Source organism: Eleutherodactylus coqui, chromosome 2 (assembly GCF_035609145.1).
Source record: "Eleutherodactylus coqui strain aEleCoq1 chromosome 2, aEleCoq1.hap1, whole genome shotgun sequence".
Lineage (NCBI taxonomy): Eukaryota > Metazoa > Chordata > Amphibia > Anura > Eleutherodactylidae > Eleutherodactylus > Eleutherodactylus coqui.
Genome location: NC_089838.1, coordinates 37,425,226 through 37,446,771, shown reverse-complemented (window position 1 = coordinate 37,446,771; position 21,546 = coordinate 37,425,226). Strand labels below are relative to the sequence as shown.

At 45.5% G+C, this 21,546-nt stretch overlaps 1 protein-coding gene across 41 annotated transcripts in view; it reads left to right on the top strand.

Annotated features, from left to right (window-relative positions):
- Positions 1 to 21,546, top strand: part of LOC136611234 (protocadherin gamma-C5-like) — a 403,514-nt gene that overhangs the window by 370,451 nt on the left and 11,517 nt on the right. For all 41 annotated transcript variants that reach the window (XM_066590626.1, XM_066590624.1, XM_066590598.1 and 38 more), the window contains one exon: positions 12,350 to 12,438. In XM_066590626.1, the coding sequence (XP_066446723.1) occupies positions 12,350 to 12,438 (89 nt within the window). The remainder of the gene's footprint in view (positions 1 to 12,349; positions 12,439 to 21,546) is intronic.

The window sequence follows — 21,546 nt, the reverse complement described above, 5'->3', positions numbered from 1 at the left end:
AAAGTGTCAAAGGGGTTGTCCAGAACTTTATTATTGATCTATAGAGGTCTGCTGCTTGGGATCTCTGCTAATCAGCTGTTCGCAGGGCTGTTTCACTATGGATAAAGCCAGGAGCAGACAGCTCTGTCTGTAGTTCAGCAGCCAGGTTTGGTATTGCAGGCGCAGCTTCAATTGAATTCAATGGGAATTGTGCCTGCAGTACCAAACCGAGCTGCTGCACTATGGACATAGCTGTCTACTTCCAATTCTGTCCGTAATGAAGTTGGCCCAATAGCGCCTGATTGACGAGGATCCCAAATGACCTATTTTTGCCTCAAATTTTTGTTGACCAGACAACCCCTTTAAGATTTTACACATACCAGTAATTTCTTTCCCTAACTAAAAACATGAAAGCTCAGTGAACACCATCTTGGTATTAAGACAATGAAACAAATGCCAAAAAAATCTACCTTACTGAACTCCCATGAATATTACATGAAGGTGGGGTGAGATCAGGATACTCCGCTTCTGTAAAACAGTTTTAGAATATGTGGGGATCACGAACAGGAAACCTACCGTGTACCTACATACTCTACAGCCAGAGCCACGTTGTTCCACTTACAGTACATGTCCAAAAATCCAATCCCAACCTTCAAAAAGTAGGTCAGAAAAGCTAAAATGGGACTGATTTAGTAAACATTCAGAAATACACTTAATATATCCTGTAGTTAACCATATTTCAAGTACAACTGTCAAGAAGAGAATGGCAATTGACATTGTTGCCTAAGGCCTTTGGGTTCTCAGAGACCCAATTATCACATCTATTTTAACAATGTGTCTTCTCTGTTGATGCTTTCCATACTGTATATGGGGAAAGAGTTGTGAATCTTACTTTTTTTCTGATGGTGAATAGGGTTTTTGTTAACTTTGTAGTACCAGCTGTGGAGTCATAAAAAACAGAGCGGAGACAAGTAACAATAAGGGTCTACAACATGGCTTGCCTTAGGTCCCAAATTACTAAGTCAACCCTATACATCAGTGTAAATGAGATAAATAGCCTGTATTCAGTTACATTATGTACATATCACTTTTTTTTATTTCTCCCCTAATTTTACCTTCGTTTGTACCATTTCTGCATTGAACACAATAATAGTTTTGTCGTTCACATTTTTATAGAGATTTACATGATTTTGTTGTATTTATTGCAAGTGAATAGACAAAGAAATCTAATAATATATATAACTTTTATATAAATTATGTCATTTTGGTAAAATTATTACATATGTCTGGTGAGTGGCCAACTTCATGCTGAGTCAGTAGTCAGGGTAGAACAATAGAAGAGAAAGAAAAGGCTCCAGATACATGAAAAATTAATTTCTGTATGTTCTAATAATTCAAGATTGCAAGAAAACATTATGTAGTGTTGATAAATTTATATCATACAGATGTCTCCGGAAGAATTTGCCCATCCTTTATGAGACCATATACTGTATGGTGGCGTTATATGTTACATTTTGCCTCATGCAAATAAGAGAGATGGAACAATACATCTGCAGCGCCACCTATTGGAAGGCAGCATTCCTGCAAGTCAATGTTAGACTCTTTATACAAGCCTTGCAACAATGACTGGGAATTGTTACAAGGCTTGTATAAAGAGTCTAACATTGACTTGCAGGAATGCTGCCTTCCAATAGGTGGCGCTGCAGAGGTGTTGTTCCATCTCCCTTATTTGCATATTACCCAGAGGAGCATGAATGGTCTTATAAGTCTCCTCACTCACTCACCTTCAAGGTGCTCTCCCTAAGGAGAAGACATTGCGTTCCTGACCCATTTTGCCTCATGTGGTGATCGGGCCAATTATCACATCACTTCTGGGGAGTTATTGTGTTATCGCCAGCTCTCCTTGCTATTCTGAAAACTCTTTTTTTAAAGGGGTTGTCCCAAGATTTATGCTTACACCATATCCACAGTGTAGGAGATACCGTAGGCATTTGTTCATTGAGTGTCTAACCACTAGGACTCCCATCAATCATCAGAACAGGGCTCCTGTGTCCCCCACGGGAATGGAGTGCCGTCATGCACCCCACCCCCAATGTTTCAAATATCATAAAACTTTAAACAACCTAGTTGGGACCCTCTGAGTTCCTATACCCCATAGCTAAGTTTTCGATCCCACTCCCTCTTCTCATCTCCCCCTCCTCACAGCAACATGGCATGCATGCTGCAAGTAAGAAGCAGTTAGAGTCCAAGGCAGAGTGCGTTGGCAGGAGCTCTCAGAGCCTACCAGAAGATTGGGCAGCAGTGACCAGTCAGCAGCAGACAAAGAATGAAGAACTCCAGTCACATTCCTAGGAAGGCCCCCTTTAAACGAAACTATTTGGCCACTCTCACAGATGCGTTCAATTAAACAGCCACTCAAAATCGCGATTTCAAGCACAGTTTTTCTGAACGCATGGTACAGTGTTTGACAGTACTTTTTAACGCACACCATCATTTTGTTGGGTGATGGGGTGTATTAAGAAAAAGAAAAAAGGCTGAAAAATAGAACAGACAGTGCTCGAGGCCCCATTGAAATCAATGGTGGTGTTGTACTGTGGCTAGCGCAGCACTCAGGATGCCGCGGTAATCGCAGTAAAAAGCGGTGAGCGTGAGAGCGGCCTTACCATTCAAATAAATCATTCGATCGTGCAAATTTGAACGATAATGCAGTGTAACCATGGCCAACGAATGAAAGACGAATGAGGATTTGTTTGCTTCTAGTTCGCCATTCATGTTCTGCAGATATAATAATAATTGTTTGCCCGTCATTGCGTGTGAACAGCGGTTGTTTAGTCATTCACTTGTGCATGAGCGAATGAATGATAAGGAAACACAATTATGAACAATGTTTCTGCCTGTGTAAACAGGCGGCTTGAGCGAACTATCACCGTTAACTCATGCAAACAATCTAACGCTCCATGTAAAAAGAGCCTATGTTAGTCCGGCTGCCTCTTCTTTGTGGGAGGGGAGAGAGCAGAGAGATCCTGAAGCCGCTGCCTGTCTGTCTTATATACATGCAGACATTTTAGTTGTATGCTCTATTTATTTTTAAAGGTTCTTCTCAATCCCTTCTCTTATCCCCACTGAAAGCACTTATCACCTAATCCCCCCCCCCCCCCTCCCACCCATAGCCCCTTGCAGATTTTGTCTCTGGCTCCCCACACAGAGTCCATGCCATGTTGTCTCCCCCTCCCCTTCCTTCTCAGAGCCCCTGAAACACTTTGCTTCCTTCTTTCCTCTTTTCCCCTCACAAAGCCTCTGCCACCTTCTGTACTGCCGGCCTTCTACCCCACATAGCCCAGGATCTTTTGCTTCTCTCTCGCTGCAAACTATCCTATGTACCCTGGGAAGAAGGGCAGCGGCACACACTTTTTGGTTCTATGTGGCCAACAATTCCTTTTTTGTTAAAAAAGTGCCTCTTAATATTACATTTTTGTGATTACTAGTGATTAGTCCAAAATAGGAGTCACTGAAAGCATACAGGATTTAAAACATCATTTTTATTGTAATAGATTAAAAATGCAGATGATGCAAAAAAAAAAGCTTAAAGGGGTTGTCCCGCGGCAGCAAGTGGGTCTATACACTTCTGTATGGCCATATTAATGCACTTTGTAATGTACATTGTGCATTAATTATGAGCCATACAGAAGTTATCAAAAGTTATTCACTTACCTGCTCCGTTGCTGGCGTCCTCGTTTCCATGGAGCCGTCTAATTTTCGCCGTCTAATGGCCAAATTAGACGCGCTTGCGCAGTCCGGGTCTTCTTATCTTCTCAATGGGGCTCCGTGTAGCTCCGTGTAGCTCCGCCCCGTCACGTGCCGATTCCAGCCAATCAGGAGGCTGGAATCGGCAATGGACCGCACAGAAGAGCTGCGGTCCACGGAGGGAGAAGATCCCGGCGGCCATCTTCAACTGGTAAGTAAGAAGTCACCGGAGCGTGGGGATTCAGGTAAGCGCTGTGCGGTGTTCTTTTTTAACCCCTGCATTGGGGTTGTCTCGCGCCGAACGGGGGGGGGGGGGGGGGGGGGTTGAAAAAAAAAAAAACCCGTTTCGGCGCGGGACAACCCCTTTAATTACTATAAGGGCTCAGTCACACAGGCGTTTTTATGTGGGTATGTTACCTGCGTTTGCGATCCGCATCTATATAGAACCAATGCTTTGCAATGGCAGCTGTCACATGCCTGATATTTACCTGCGCACAAAAATGCGCAGCGGTAAATATAGGTCAGCGGATTTTAAAACGCAGGTAACTGCAGCATCCATCTTTTTTAGATGTGAAACCCCTGAATGCTGTCACATCCAGGGGTTTCACCTTGTAATCAATGGGGCCGGCGGCAGCAGCACCGACCCATTGAGAACATATAGTGAAGATCGCGATCCACTGGCACAGAACTGCAGTCATTTTCAGGGAAGGACTTTAAATATAAGCCCTTCCCTGAAAATCGTCCCTAAAATGTGTAAAAAATATATGTACTCACCTCTCTACAGCTGCCGGGTCTTCTCCTGCACTGCTCTGAAGTGCTTTCAGTAGGCAGGGATTTAAAATCCCCACCTGCTGAAAGGGCTGCCTCTGATTGGCTGAGCACTTTGAGCAATCAGAGGCAGATCTCAGCTGTCATTCAGTAGCTTTGGCAGTTCACCTTGGCCAAACCATCTAAAAGAAGGAGGAAAAAAGAATGAAAAGGAATAAAGGAAAAATAAGAAAAAGCAAACAATTTTTTCTTCTTCCTCTTCCTTCTTTTTCATTGTTTTTCTTCTTTTTTCTACTTTTTATTTTCTCATTTTCAAAGTATGTAAGGCTTAAAAAAAACATATGTCCATCTACTTCAGCCTGTAACCCCCCACCCCCAATGTTCTTCATTAACTTTGCCTTAATAACAGCTTAAAAGTATTAACCCTTTCCAATCCACTGTCTGACGTCTAAAGACATTATGATTTAAGGCTGTACAGCTCTGATGTTGGCAGACGTCCGTCGGGGTTCTCTAAGGCCTCCCTCACACACGGCGTTTTATACAGCGTTTAGCGCTGCCTTTTCAGCCCAGCGCTAAACGCTGTACAACACCACCATTCATTTCAATGGGGCTGCTCACACAGGGCTGAAAACACAGCGCCTCCCAACGCTGCGCTTTGACAGCGATGCATGTTCTATTTTGGGCCGTTTTCAGCCCTGCGTCGCCCATTGAAATGAATGGGCAGCGGTTTTAGCACTGCTAAAAACGTGGCAACACTTGGTGCCGCGTTTTTGGCAGCGTTAACCGCTCGCCGATTTTCGGGGTGAGGGCTTGCAATAGAAGCCCTCACCCCGAAAATCAGTCCCTGCTAGGTGGAGAGAAAAAAAGAAAGTAATACTCACCTAGCCGCTGCAGTCCGGGTCGCGGCCGCTGCTCTCTGCCGCTGATCCGGGCTTCCTCTGCACTCAGAAGTCTATTGACGGAGGCCAGGTTTGAGAACCCTGGCTCCGGCAATAGAGTGCTGTGATTGGTTGTCGGCGCCCAATCACAGCCCTTCATTGACTGTCTCAGCCAATCAGCGCCGGCAAGCTCTGATTGGCTGAGACAGTCAATGAAGGGCTGTGATTGGGCATCGAGCAAGCGCCGACAACCAATCACAGCACTCTATTGCCGGCAATAGACTTCTGAGTGCAGAGGGAGCCCGGATCAGCGGCAGAGAGCAGCGGCCGCGACCCGGACTGCAGCGGCTAGTGAGTATTTAGTTTTTTTTTCTTTTCAGCATTCTTGGCTGCGTTTTCAGCCGAGCTGAAAACGCAGCCAAAACGCTGGCATAAAGTATGCCAGCGCTGCTGAAACGGGGCGGAATCTGCAGTAAACGCAGCGTTGCAAAACGCTGCGTTTCTGCAAACGCCCTGTGTGAGGGAGGCCTTACTGTATATTGCCAGCCTCTCGGCTATCGGAGCCTATCCAATGTGTCACCCCATGCAGTACTGGCTTTGGCCAGCATATAGCGCCGTTGTATAACAGCAGAAAAAGAGTAAGCCCCCTTGGAAAACAAGAATACAAATTGGATTGGAAAGGGTTAAGATTAGAGATGAGTGAGCACCAAAATGCTCGGGTGCTCGTTACTCGGGACGAAATTATCGCGATGCTCGAGGGTTCGTTTCGAGTAACGAACCCCATTGAAGTCAATGGGCGACTCGAGCATTTTTGTATATCGCCGATGCTCGCTAAGGTTTCCATTTGTGAAAATCGTGGCAATTCAAGAAAGTGATGGGAACGACACAGCAACGGACAGGGCAGGCGAGGGGCTACATGTTGGGCTGCATGTCAAGTTCCCAGGTCCCACTATTAAGCCACAATAGCGGCAAGAGTGGGCCCCCCCCCCCAACAATTTTTACTTCTGAAAAGCCCTCACACTACCTCCAACAAAGCACAATCACTGCCTGCATGACACTCCGCTGCCACTTCTCCTGGGTTACATGCTGCCCAACATCCCCCCCCCCTGCACGACCCAGTGTCCACAGCGCACACCAAATTGTCCCTGCGCAGCCTTCAGCTGCCCTCAGCTGCCCTCATGCCACGCCACACTCATGTCTATTTATAAGTGCGTCTGCCATGAGGAGGAACCGCAGGCACACAGTGCAGAGGGTTGGCACGGCTAGGCAGCGACCCTCTTTAAGCACGACCTAGTGTCCACAGCGCACACCAAATTGTCCCCGCGCAGCCTTCAGCTGCCCTCATGCCACGCCACACTCATGTCTATTTATAAGTGCGTCTGCCATGAGGAGGAACCGCAGGCACACACTGCAGAGGGTTGGCACGGCTAGGCAGCGATCCCCTTTAAAAGGGGTGGGGCGATAGCCCACAATGCTGTACGGAAGCAATGAGAAATATAATCCTGTGCCACCGCCATCAGGAGCTGCACACGTGGGCATAGCAATGGGGAACCTATGTGCCACACACTATTCATTCTGTCAAGGTGTCTGCATGCCCCAGTCAGATCGCGTTTTTTTATAAATAGTCACAGGCAGGTACAACTCCGCAATGGGAATTCCGTGTGCACCCACAGCATGGGTGGCTCCCTGGAACCCACCGGCTGTACATTAATGTATCCCATTGCAGTGCCCATCACAGCTGAGGTAACGTCCGATTAAATGCAGGTGGGCTTCGGCTCACACTGCATGCCCCAACCTGACCGGGCTTTTTAATTCATAGACACAGGCAGGTACAACTCCCTATTGTGAAGTCCCTGTGGACCGACAGCATGGGTGGGTGCCAGGAAGCCACCGGCGGCACATAAATATATCCCATAGCATTGCCCATCACAGCTGAGGTAATGTCATGTTAAATGCAGGTGGGCTTCGGCCCACACTGCATGCCCCAGTCAGACTGGGTTTCTTTAGAAGTGGACACATGTAGTTACAACTCTGTGTGGACCGACAGCATGGGTGGCTCCCTGGAACCCACCGGCGGTACATAAATATATCCCATTGCAGTGCCCAGCACAGCTGATGTAACGTCAGCTGTAATGCAGGTGGGCAAAAAATTAATTGGATTACACTGTAGGCGAGGGCCCCAAAAAATTGGTGTACCAACAGTACTAATGTACCTCAGAAAAATTGCCCATGCCCAACCAAGAGGGCAGGTGAAACCCATTAATCGCTTTGGTTAATGTGGCTTAATTGGTAACTAGGCCTGGAGGCAGCCCAGTTAAAATAAAAATTGGTTCAGGTGCAAGTTTCAACGCTTTAATGAGCATTGAAACGTATAAAAATTGTGTACAAAAATTATATGACTGAGCCTTATGGGCCTAAGAAAAATTGCCCATTCGGCGTGATTACGTGAGGTTTCAGGAGGAGGAGGAGGAGGAGGAGGAATATTGTACACAGATTGATGAAGCTAAAAGGTCCACGTTTTTGATGGTGATAGAGAACAATGCTTCCATCCGCGGGTGCAGCCTACGTATTGTTTAGGTATCGCTGCTGTCCGCTGGTGAAGAAGAGAAGTCTGGGGAAATCCAGGCTTTGTTCATCTTGATGAGTGTAAGCCTGTCAGCACTGTCGGTTGACAGGCGGGTACGCTTATCCGTGATGATTCCCCCAGCCGCACTAAACACCCTCTCTGACAAGACGCTAGCCGCAGGACAAGCAAGCACCTCCAGGGCATACAGCGCGAGTTCAGGCCACATGTCCAGCTTCGACACCCAGTAGTTGTAGGGGGCAGAGGCGTCACCGAGGACGGTCGTGCGATCGGCTACGTACTCCCTCACCATCCTTTTACAGTGCTCCCGCCAACTCAGCCTTGACTGGGGAGCAGTGACACAGTCTTGCTGGGGAGCCATAAAGCTGGCAAAGGCCTTGGAGAATGTTCCCCTGCCTGCGCTGTACATGCTGCCTGATCTCTGCGCCTCCCCTGCTACCTGGCCCTCGGAACTGCGCCTTCTGCCACTAGCGCTGTCGGATTGGAAGTTTACTATCAGTTTGTCCACCAGCGCCCTGTGGTATAGCATCATTCTCGAACCCCTTTCCTCTTCGGGAATGAGAGTGGAAAGGTTCTCCTTATACCGTGGGTCGAGCAGTGTGTACACCCAGTAATCCGTAGTGGCCAGAATGCGTGTAACGCGAGGGTCACGAGAAAGGCATCCTAACATGAAGTCAGCCATGTGTGCCAGGGTACCTGTACGCAACACATGGCTGTCCTCACTAGGAAGATCACTTTCAGGATCCTCCTCCTCCTCCTCCTCCGGCCATACACGCTGAAAGGATGACAGGCAAGCAGCATGTGTACCCTCAGCAGTGGGCCAAGCTGTCTCTTCCCCCTCCTCCTCATGCTCCTCCCCCTCCTCCTCCTCCTCAACGCGCTGAGATATAGACATGAGGGTGCTCTGACTATCCAGCGACATGCTGTCTTCCCACGCCTCCGTTTCCAAGTGCAAAGCGTCTGCCTTTATGCTTTGCAGGGAACTTCTCAAGAGGCATAGCAGAGGAATGGTGACGCTAATGATTGCAGCATCCCCGCTCAGCATCTGGGTAGACTCCTCAAAGTTTCCAAGGACCTGGCAGATGTCTGCCAACCAGGCCCACTCTTCTGTAAAGAATTGAGGAGGCTGACTCCCACTACGCCGCCCATGTTGGAGTTGGTATTCCACTATAGCTCTCCGTTGCTCATAGAGCCTGGCTGACATGTGGAGCGTAGAGTTCCACCGTGTGGGCACGTCGCACAGCAGTCGGTGCACTGGCAGATTAAACCGATGTTGCAGGGTCCGCAGGGTGGCAGTGTCCGTCTTGGAGTTGCGGAAATGTACGCTGACCCGGCGCACCTTTCCGAGCAGGTATGACAAGTGTGGGTAGCTTTTCAGAAAGCGCTGAACCACCAAATTAAAGACATGGGCCAGGCATGACACGTGCATGAGGCTGCCGAGCTGCAGAGCCGCCACCAGGTTACGGCCGTTGTCACACACGACCATGCCCGGTTGGAGGCTCAGCGGCGCAAGCCAGCGGTCGGTCTGCTTTGTCAGACCCTGCAGCAGTTCGTGGGCCGTGTGCCTCTTCTCTCCTAAGCTGAGTAGTTTCAGCACGGCCTGCTGACGCTTGCCCACCGCTGTGCTGCCACGCCGCGCGACACCGACTGCTGGCGACGTGCTGCTGCTGCTGACACATCTTGATTGCGAGACAGAGGTTGCGTTGGAGGAGGAGGAGGGTGGTTTAGTGGAGGAAGCATACACCGCTGCAGATACCAGCACCGAGCTGGGGCCCGCAATTCTGGGGGTGGGTAGGACGTGAGCGGTCCCAGGCTCTGACTCGGTCCCAGCCTCCACTAAATTCACCCAATGTGCCGTCAGGGAGATATAGTGGCCCTGCCCGCCTGTGCTTGCCTACGTGTCCGTTGTTAAGTGGACCTTGGCAGTAACCGCGTTGGTGAGGGCGCGTACAATGTTGCGAGAGACGTGGTCGTGCAGGGCTGGGACGGCACATCGGGAAAAGTAGTGGCAACTGGGAACCGAGTAGCGCGGGGCCGCCGCCGCCATCATGCTTTTGAAAGCCTCCGTTTCCACAACCCTATACGGCAGCATCTCCAGGCTGATCAATTTGGCAATGTGCACGTTTAACGCTTGAGCGTGCGGGTGCGTGGCGGCGTACTTGCGCTTGCGCTCAAATAGTGGCGCTAGCGACGGCTGGACGCTGCGCTGAGAGACATTGCTGAATGGAGCCGAGGACAGCGGAGGTGAGGGTGTGGGTGCAGGCCAGGAGACGGTAGTGCCTGTGTCCTCAGAGGGGGGTTGGATCTCAGTGGCAGGTTGGGGCACAGGGGGAGAGGCAGTGGTGCAAACCGGAGGCGGTGAACGGGCATCGTCCCACCTTGTGGGGTGCTTGGCCATCATATGCCTGCGCATGCTGTTGGTGGTGCCTCCCCAGCTGATCTTGGCACGACAAAGGTTGCACACCACTGTTCGTCGGTCATCAGGCGTCTCTGTGAAAAACTGCCACACCGTAGAGCACCTTGACCTCTGCAGGGTGGCATGGCGCAAGGGGGCGCTTTGGGAAACAGTTGGTGGATTATTCGGTCTGGCCCTGCCTCTACCCCTGGCCACCGCACTGGCTCGGCCTGTGCCCACACCCTGACTTGGGCCTCCGCGTCCTCGCCCGCGTCCACGTCCTCTAGGCCTACCCCTACCCCTCAGCATGGTGTATTACCAGTAGTGCAGAAACAGAACGCTGTAATTAAATGTGCCGCTTATTGGCCTCTGGTTGGAGGCTGACTTCGCTTACCGAACACACAGCAGAGCCAGGAAATAATTTTGCGCAAGCCTGCTGTAACACTTAGCTGGCTGCGTATGAATTAGGAGGACAACTACACCCAGCACAGACCCAGTACACTGAGGACAGTCGCAGGCAGCCCAAATGTATTTTTTTTCCCAAATGTTTTTGGAAAGGCCCACTGCCTATATTCAATAAATATATGTCTTCTGTCCCTGCCTCACCACCACTACTGGCCCTGGACTATGTATAATTACTGCAGGGCCGATATACAAAAAAAAAAAAATGTGCAACACTGCAAAAAGCAGCCTCCACACTACTGCACACGGTTAGATGTGGCCCTAAGAAGGACCTTTGGGGTTCTTGAAGCCTAAAATCACTCCTAACGCTCTCCCTATAGCAGCTCCGGCATCAGCAGCACTGTCCCTGATCTCTGTCAGAATAAATCTGTGGCGAGCCGCGGGAGGGGCCGATTTACATACTCGGGTGACACCTGATCTCGCCAGCCACTCACTGCAGGGGGGTGGTATAAGGCTTGAACATCGCAGGGGGAAGTTGTAATGCCTTCCCTGTCTTTCTATTGGCCAGAAAAGCACGCTAACGTCTCAGAGATGAAAGTGAAAGTAACTCGAACATCGCGTGGTACTCGTCACGAGTAACGAGCATCTCGAACACGCTAATACTCGAACGAGTATCAAGCTCGGATGAGTACGTTCGCTCATCTCTAGTTAAGATACATTGCTAGGTGACCGTAGGATGTTATACAGGGTTTTCTGGCTGTTAATCATGTACACCATATTTAGGGGTATTGATAAAATTCCAGTTTGGTTTGAAGTAATTTGGACCAAACCAAACTTTTAGCTGAAATTCGTTGAACTGGCCGAACAAACTTTTCAAAAGTTCACTCATCAGTAATGGTCTGTCTGATCTACTGGTTAATATACTGCGCAAAATATGTTTTAATATTTTCTTTAAAAAAAAGTAGATTTATAAAAATTGGTGCAGATGAAATTATTTGATCTTGACCAATCAGATTGTTGGCTTTAAAAAGAAACTTTCAAATGTCCAATTAGGGAATTGTAAGCTGATAGAGAAGAGAGGCCTCTCATAGGATACTCTTTTCTATCAGTCAGAACAGGGAGCTTTTCTTGCTCTGGAGGAATTGGATGTCTGTGCATCACTGGGACAGCCCATTAGTTACAGTGGAAATGTGTAATTCTCCATTTTAACCTGTGGAGGTGCTGCAGGGAAATTGAACACTTGCTGCCACATTCCCTTACAGATCATAACTGATAACTGGGGTTCCCAGTATCAAAATACCCCATGATCAGCACCTTTGCTGTTTTTCTGCACTAGTTTTTTTTTATAAAGCCAGTAATCTAAATGAACTTTTATTATTTATTTTGAGACAATCTTCATACATATAATGCCTTTGTTTTGCTGACAAATACAAGTTTGTTTCCAAAATGAACCCCCTATTTAAATTAGTTTCACAATACATGAAGAACAGATATGTCATTGTTGTGCAATCCTATAAATTACCGGTTCTGTTTGCTGTGGTTTGCTTTAATTACCTCGAATATTTAACAGTAATCACGTTGTCACTGCGGTCTCTTTAGAGCACAACCCACAGAGGAAGCTGGAGTGTGGCCAAACAACCAGTTTGAAACGGAGAGACTTCAGGCAATGATTCTGGCATCTGCTAATGGTAAGTCTTCTACAGTCTGCTGTTATATGTGGATACAATGTGGTGTATTTAATCATACGAATCGATAATCACTCTGTATGAAATGTCCCTGTAGATTGTCAGACTGTAGCTGATCTGGAACACTTTTTATGCTGTTTATAGACTGATTTGTAGTATTTACTATGTCACATCAGTCAGCGATTGGTCTTTTTAGAATTATACAATTCTCTTTGACCCCTATGTGCTTCATTAGTAATATTTGGTGAATCTGTGACACCCCAGAAAGTAAAATAAATGATAAATTACCCCTCAGTTCAAGTACTTTTTAAGAAGATCTACATTTTCTCTGTATTTCAAACTTGTGTGTGATTACTGCCCTAGTCAGTCTTGTCTGCATTCTCTACCAATTTGGTGTAGTAAGTATAAGAAAGGGCTCTTATGTTCATATAAGAATACCCGCATAACAGTACATGTCAAGACCAATAAAGTAAACTCTTCCTCATAGGATTTGTCTACTTTGGATTTCAGTGGAAAGCTCAATATGGTGGGAAAATGTCACACAGTTATTAAGCTCTTCCGACCAATTCCATGTAAATTGTTGGGCTACTGGACTGGTCTGTGTGTTTAAAGCCAATCTATGGGCTGAGTGTTATGGTATTCCGCGATTCTGCATGCAGCGCCATTGGCAGGATCAGGCTGTCACAGTGAACTGCGTCAGGAAACTGAAATGCACAAGTGAGGTGTACAGAAAAAAAGACAGCACCCCCAGATAGAAGTAAATGTTCAGGAACAGGCTCGCCTAGTGTGGTGGAGTCACCCCTGTATATGTGGGGTGCACCACGACAACTGACAGCCTGGAAGGCTTTTGTGTATATGCCTCAGTGGGTAAGGGAGATTCCTTCTCCAGTGTAGACATCTACCTTGAAGAGCGCCAGTCCAAGGCATCCCATCCAAACCAGTGGTCCGGGGTAGTAAGTGGGGTGAAATGGAAAAACAAAAAGGGACAGACAGTGCTCAAGGACAGTCCTTTATATAGCAAACGTATCAATAGGTAGAAAAGAACTGTAAAGTGGGTCACTTACTTTTACCAGGGAGGTATGTAGGCCCAGGAGGACCTCAATCAACTCCCCGTATCCAGAAATGCGGTCCAGAGGTACAGAAATGCACAGGCAGATTCAAGAATTAATATTTGGGGTATTTATTAGAATGTAAGCCGATAAAAACAGATTTCTTATAAAACAAAATTAAAATAATAAAATGCTAAAATAAAAAATGAACTAAAATAAAAACTATGATAAAAAGCTGCGGAGCCAATGAAAACAATGGTATTAAAATAAGAAATACTCTGCAACATGTTTTGAGGTTATGATCATAATGATCTCCCATTTTCAAGCAGTAACCATAAATGTCCACATGACAGGTGTTTATAATAAAGGCAATCATCTCCCAAAATGGAGAAATGGCAAGAAGGAAAGAGCGCCAAAGCGTCCCTAAATTATGTGCATTCTGGAATCTTTCGCTCTCATGAATGTAAGTTCGATACAATCGGTGCAATTGGTGCAATCCAAAGCCCAGAAGTGGCGAGTGGATATGGAGATGACACAATAACTTCTCACGAGGTTTCGCACAGTGTACCGCACGGTCCCGGCAACTGTAGTAGCCAAATAAAAACATGGTATACTGCCCTAACATATCACATGCAGGATATTATATAAATGACAATTTGAAAGCATAATAAGGGTAAAAGTGTAAAAATATATATAAAATCACACATTTTTTATAAAAAGATATAAGACACACAAAATCAGGAAAAGAAAAAGTGGTACACACGAAAGAACAATTACCCCATCGAATATATTTAAGAGATGATAAAAATGTGGAGTAATAAAATTATTACGTAGGAATAGAATAAAATGTTGGGGGAGGGGGGAGAGATGAGCGAGCATACTCGCTAAGGGCAATTACTCAATCGAGCATTGCCTTTAGAGAGCACCTGCCTGCTCAGGAGCAAAGATTCGGCTGCCGGCGGCGGGCAGGGAGCTGCGGGGGAGAGCGGGGAGGAACAGAGGGGAGATCTCTCTCTCTCCCTCTCCCCCCCCCCCCCCCCGCTCCTCCCTGCTGACTGCCACATCTCACCTGTCACCCGTGCCGGCAGCCGAACCTTTTCTCTCAAGCGGGGAGATACTCGCTAATTGTCCTTAGCGAGTATGCTCGCTCATCTCTAGTGGGGACAGTCTGATTTAACTAATTCAGGTGGGGTAAAAAGATAAAATGTTGGGAATAAAATTCCTAAAAAATAAAAATTATATAAATATAATTTAAACATAAAAATTTTAAATAGGATCATCGGAAAGTAAAAATAATAAATGTAGAAAATGGCATTAAAAATATAGTTTAAGAGATAAAACCTCCGTAGGCTTATGTCCTCAAAAATAAAAATTGAAAATAAATCAATAAATTGAGAAAAATAATTAAAATACTTAAAAAACGAAAGTAAAACAATATAAAAAAATATAAAGAATATAGAACTTACATGTGCATTACCCCATTGGAACAAATTCCGGTGGGGAAATAACAGAAACTGAAGACGGAAAAAATATTTTGGCTCTGCTGCTTGAACACCCTTACTCCACATAGTTTCAGTAAAACATTAGAAAATATCTTTTACATTTTCTTTGTACCCCCTTCTCTCTCCTCCTCTTTAATCTTCTGATGAATACAATCATCTTGTAGTCATTCATCCTAATCATACTAAACAGACACTGATACGGAGCATTGTGTTACCGAATGCTGCTTCTGCATGTGGTTGCTATTGCTAAGGAACCACATAATGCCAGTTGTAACATCACAGGGATTCCCTGTACGGAAAGGACTTGGAGGTATGGAGAGAAGGCATGACCTGTGTCTTCTTTGCATGTCTGTTTATACAGATCACTGGTGACAGTAGCTTATGGGCTTTTACTATTAGATCCCTGACGTGTGGAGCAGAGTGTTAAGGAAGCAGCAAATGCAGTCCTAAGCTCTCACCCTTGACCTGAAGGTTGCAGGTTCAATCCCTGCTTGGTTCTGGTAGCTGGCTTAAGGTTGACTCAGCCTTCCATACTTCCAACATCAGTAAAATGACAACCCAGCTTAATGATGGGGTAAAGATAACTGGGAAGGCAATAGCAAACCATCTGATGTAATGTCACCCTAAGAGTCAGTCATGACTTGGTGCTTGCCCCAAGGGACCTTTACCTTTATCATTAACATACTGAATATGGAGACAACAGGGAACACATAAACAATGTAAGGCAGAATGTACTTACATTGCCGCAAATTTAAAATAGTTACACCCCCCACCCCACCCGACACTGCAGCCACCAATTTTAGTCTGTTCTACCCCAATCCTACTTGAATGATTATCACCCATGTCCAGAGGATATGTCAAAAACTAAAGGAGGGAGACATACTCAAAGCTATAATAAAGCTTTTCAGGACTATAGCGATGTCATACGTTACATAAAAATGTACATAATTGACAGGGATATGCCAGGAAGAATTAGAGGGTTTATTTTCAGGCGTACCCCTAAAACTACCTCAAAAGATAGCATGAAAAATGAGGAAAGCTGTATTTTTTTCCCTGTTTTTGAACATTTTCTCAAATAACCGAATTGCATGGAAAGAAAACCTGAAATGTTACTTTGGGCTTAAAGGCCCACAACAAAAAAAATGTATAGTGTTTCAATATTATACCCTGAAACATAACACGAAGGGGGTTATTTACTTAGACCAGAGATTAGACCGACGTGTGGGTCTAAGTCAGTGTTTCCCAACTGGAGTCCTCAAGGCACTGTAACAGGTCATGTTTTCAGGATCTCCTATAGTAAGAACACCTGTGGCAATGTCTGAGGACTGACAAGAATTACATCACCTGTGCAATACTGAGGAAATCCTGAAAACATGACCTGTTGGGCTGTCCCAAACACTGAAGTTGGGAAACACTGGTCTAAGTGAAGGCAGCGCCCAGCTGGAGCAACAAACATATTAAGAGGTGGAAGCCTCCAGTCTTAATACATTTATTTCATCTGACAGCAACTCTGTGTGGCAGATGGAAAACTCATCCATCTAAAAGTTGGTGGAAGTTTTGCTATACTCTACACCAGCTCTAGTAATCACGACAGGCCAGGCACGGCCATGTACCCTAAAACTTGGCTTCGTCCATTTTTTTTAAGCGGCGTCATTGAAAGAAAAGTCGCAATTTTGGCACTTGTACCAAAATTGCGACTTATCTTCACCATAAGGGCGCCCACCCACTGGCGTTTGCGATCTTCGTGCGTGAAAAACGCAGCGCTTTCGCAGCGGTTTTCGCGGCGTTTTTTGCCGCGTTTTCGCGGCGTTTTCGCGGCTTTTCCATTGACTTTCATGGGTGCATTAGGAGCAAAATAAGGACACATATGCAACTGACAGTTCCTATGTTAAAAAACGCAACGCAACGCAAAACGCCAGTGGACAGGAACACATGTTATCTCTATGCCTGTGCAGGAAAAACGCAAAACGCAAACGCAGGTAAAAAAACGCAAGTGGGTGGGCGCCCTAATTCTGGCACAATTAAAATAATAAATAGGCCCAAAAATATTCTGAATGAACAGAAGAGATGCTTTAAAGGAACTCCAGTGAGTCTTGTAATGAAAGGTAATGGGCTCATAGTCTGAAAATGACATTCTCCTCTCCATTCCTCCACTGCATGCCTGCCAAGACTCTTTTATGGGGCTCAGAAGACATAACAGTGTCTTGTAAAGGATATCTGTGTCTACTTACTGACATACTCGGCAATTTCCTCATTATCCACCAGCATTGGGATTATTCAGCTAATTAACAGATTTAATATAGTAGCAAATGTTTCCACTGGTTATCCCTAATTTACATTTAGAATGCTTAAACCTTAATGAGAGATTAAAGAGGTTGTTTTTACATTGCTGGTTCCGTGAAAGATAGTTGCAGGGTCCTAGCAATGAGATCCAATAGGTCCTTGCCTATTGATGAAAAAAATGCCAACGGTCTGGTAGCGTAGCGAGATAGATAGACTCATGTTAAGCACATCGTGTAGCTCCCTCTCTTCTTTAGCTTTACATGAGATCTACCAAAAGTTGTTTCTTTAATTATTATAATATTATTTATTTTAGAGTGCCATTAATTCCAAGGTCCTGTATATAGGAAAAAAAAGCATTTGAGTACATAATGCAAAGAGAACCTGTCACAACTATAAGAACCCTAAACTATCTTATGATGCTTATAGTTTAGGTGACGTGAAGTCCAAGGAGCCTCTTCTCCTGCGGTGTCCTCCGGTGAAGTCAGCGTGACACTGGCTTGATAATTTTCAGAAGGCGATGCACGCGCACTCCAATAGAGACTGATAGGAATGTGCGCACTGCCTTCTTATAAGAGTCATGCCGGTGAAAGGCTGACTTTGCCAGGGGACACTGCAGGAACGGGAAAGCAGGCGAGTATGAAAAGAGGCTCCCCAGACTCTACGTCACCTAAACTATGAACACCATAACTTAGCTTATAGTGCTTACAGTTGATGACAGGTTCCCTTTAATATAAAAACGAGGACAATGAACATGAGATAAATGGGTGATACAGTTTATAGTCTACAAGGGGAAGGGATGTGGACAATAGGTGATGGTAGAAGCTGGTCATATGGTAGTGTGGTTGATGGTAGGAGGGTTATTGTAGGCTGTAGGCGTTATCTGAAGAGGTGAGTTTTGAAGTTGCTTTAAAGCTTTCGAAGATGAGGAGAGGCTGATTGTTTGGGGTAATGAGATTCAGATTTTAGGGAATGCACAGCGGAAATCTTGTTTTGAACTGGATTGGTTTGGAAATGGGTAGTCAGGGAAGGGATTGGCAGAGTAGTAAAGATGGAAGAGGTGGATTAATGAGGGTGGAATGGAGGGGTATAAGAATGTTAACGTCCTTTCAAGCTCTCGGCCCAATCTAGCGAGCGCCAATCAAAATAGATGTTGATCTGTGCTTTTTTGATTTTCCTTCACAAAGGTTAAAAATTGGCTTACGGGGATGAACAACTAATTACGATCGTTTATCCCCATAGGCTGGCCGTATAGCTTCCCGTTCACAAGGTGAGATGTAGAGCCAAACAGCGAGCAATTTTAAGCTCGCTGGAACGGAACAATCAGCCAATAAAAAGCTGAGTGTTGGTCTTTTGATATGGCTCTAATGTAGTTCGGAGGAGCGTTAGGACCTGATAGGCAGCCTGTGTAATGGGACCATTAGTTGGGAGATGACAGAGAAGAATGTTGCAGTAGTGTAGGCATCAAATGAGAAGCCAGTAGTTTTGTTGAATCGGTGTTGAGGAAAGAGCGGACTTGTGAAATGTATCGGAGTTGGAGCAGGCGGTAAGGGCTTGTATGTGCGGTCTATATAAAATGCAGAAGCTCTTCTTATTACATTACTTCTATGCTGACATATAATCACTTCAGCAGTACTGAGACATCCCGATAACAAAATGCTTTTTGTCAAGTATGATCATGGAGACTTCGTGTAGTTAAATCACCCTTTATATCATGTTTTCGCATAAACACATATTTTCTTCTATTTATGTACACAGCCTGTTTTAGGCTTAACCATTTCCAATCCACTGTCTGACGCCTTCCTACATTCTGATTGAAGCTTGTAAAGCTCCAATGTCAGAAGACGTCCGACAGGGTATTCTTGCCGTCCATTGCAGGCCACTCCACTGTCAGAGCCTCTCTGGCGCACACACACTGGCTTTAGCCAGCAGATGGCAGAATTGTATAACAGCAAAAAGAGAAAGCCTTTTTGGAAACCCTGAATCCAAAATTGGATTGGAAAGGGTTAAGGAGGTGATGATTTTTGGGAGATTTCCACCTGCACTTTTCAAAAACCATAACTTAGTTATTTTTTTTGTCGAAATGACCATATGAGGGCTTGTTTTTGCGTGACGAGCTGTAGTTTTTGTTGGTATCATTTTTTAGGCACATACAATGCATTATATAACTTTTATTTTATTTTTTGGAGAGGAGGGAAAAAAAACACCTTAGTTCTGCCATTGTTTAGTGCATTTCTTTCTACAGCGTTAATCATGCAGCATGATTCACCTGATAAATGACATGATAGATTTTTTTTTATGTGTGTTGGTACGATTACAACAATACCAGAATTATATGTATTTTTTAGATTTTACCACTTTTTCACAACAAAAACTCTTATATTAGAATTAAATAGCATGTTCAATTCATTGTACAGGTTGTTATGGACCTGGTGGAAAAGGTGGATCATTTTTTTATGTCTCTGTAGGCGACTTGAACCCACGATCATATGATCACTATGCTAATATACTGCAGTATGTCTGTACTGCATTGTATTATCACTATTGCTAGCGATCATATGCCATCACACCCGGACACCCGTCATTAGTGTTTTCACCGATCCCAGCTGGTGCAGTGGGAGACTGGCTGTCATTCGCAGCCAGCTCCCGCTGCAAATGGCAGGGACTCGTGCCTTGCATATGATGTAAGTGTATGTGCTGCTGCCTTCAGTACCAGGGAGCCAGGATGTAAACATTAGAGTTGAGCGAACGCACTCTGCTGAGCTTTATGCTCGTTCGAGTATTAGCATACTCGATGGGCTCGCTACTCGAGCGAGCATCACGCCACGTTCAACCCCGCCCCAGTTTTGACCCCTTCCCGCTGCGCACGCCAACGTTAGTAGAGAGAGAGAGAAAAAAAAAAGGCTCGACAACCGGCGGGTCACATACAATAATGCTCGAGTCTCCCATTAAAGTCAATGGGGTTCGTTACTTGAATAGAGCTCTCAAATTTTACAAAAAGCTCGACTCGAATAACAAGGAGCCAAGCATTTTGGTGCTCGCTCATCTCTAGTAAACATACATCCTGATGTCATTAAGGTCACCTGCACATGGGCGGATTTGCATTGCAGAATCTGGAGCGGGCGTCCACCTCTTGATTCCTCAGCGAAAGCCACCCATAACATACTATGGCAAAACTCTAAGCAAGCAGAAATCAATTGAGATTTTCCACTCATGGAGAAGATATCGCAGCAAGCTGCAATTCTGTCCGGCTTCCGTGTGGACAGCTTTTATTGAAGTCAATAGAAGCTGTCCGCCTTTCGACCCTTCCAAAATCATCATTGCGGAAAGGTCACGGGATGTGTGTCATCACCTAGTGACTGCATGGCACAATCTGCACAGTGTGTGAGGTCGCTGACCTGGCACCAGGTTGGATTCCTCTGCGGGATCCCGCATGCGGAATCCGACCCAGCCGTGTGCAGTTGGCTTAAGGGGTTAAATATAGCACAGTAATTAACTTCAATAGGAGGCCACGTGCCATTTGCTTAGTTCCACCTTGAATACAGTGGGTATATTAGAGGACAATGGAAGGTTAGAGTTTATAGTCACAAAATGTTTGCTTCGTTTTCAATGTTTTGTGAAGTGAACAAATCATCCAACAACTCTCAAGATTCTGATCTTGAAAGCCCATCTCTAAATTAACCAGTGATTGATTCACATTCCGTGTTGGATCCCGTCTGACTAACTCTGTAAAGTGTGACATTACTGCTTACATGGCATAGAAGCACCGCCATCTGTTAGCTGGCTCCCAGAGTGAAGATGTTTTTACCAATGACAAGATTATTCCCAGAGTTTGCCAAGTGATTGCGTATGTAGCGTACAGCGTGTATAAGAAGCTTTGAAGGCCAAAATAGTGTTTTCAAACAATATTTTGTGTCTCAAAAGTGACCTGGATAGAAACTGTCAGCCTAATTATTGGGTTTTGTTTCACTAGAAAAGAAATTACTTTTCCTTTGACTGGCACTTAGTATTTTATCAAGGTTGTACGTTCCATAGTGGCAAACTAGAGGGAACCCAGCTCTGTTGGTCTAAAGTAATGGTGGAGCCAATCCCAAATAATTGTGATACGACAAAAGGAAGTCTCCTACTGTAGGGTTGGGTTCACACAAGGCGGAAATCCCGCCAGAATGTCCGCAGCAGGACCACAGGGAAATTCTACAAGATTTTCGCAGCTGAAGTCCTGAGACATTTGGTGCGGGTTTTGAAAGTGGCTTATTCCACTGCGGCTATCGCTCCCAGTA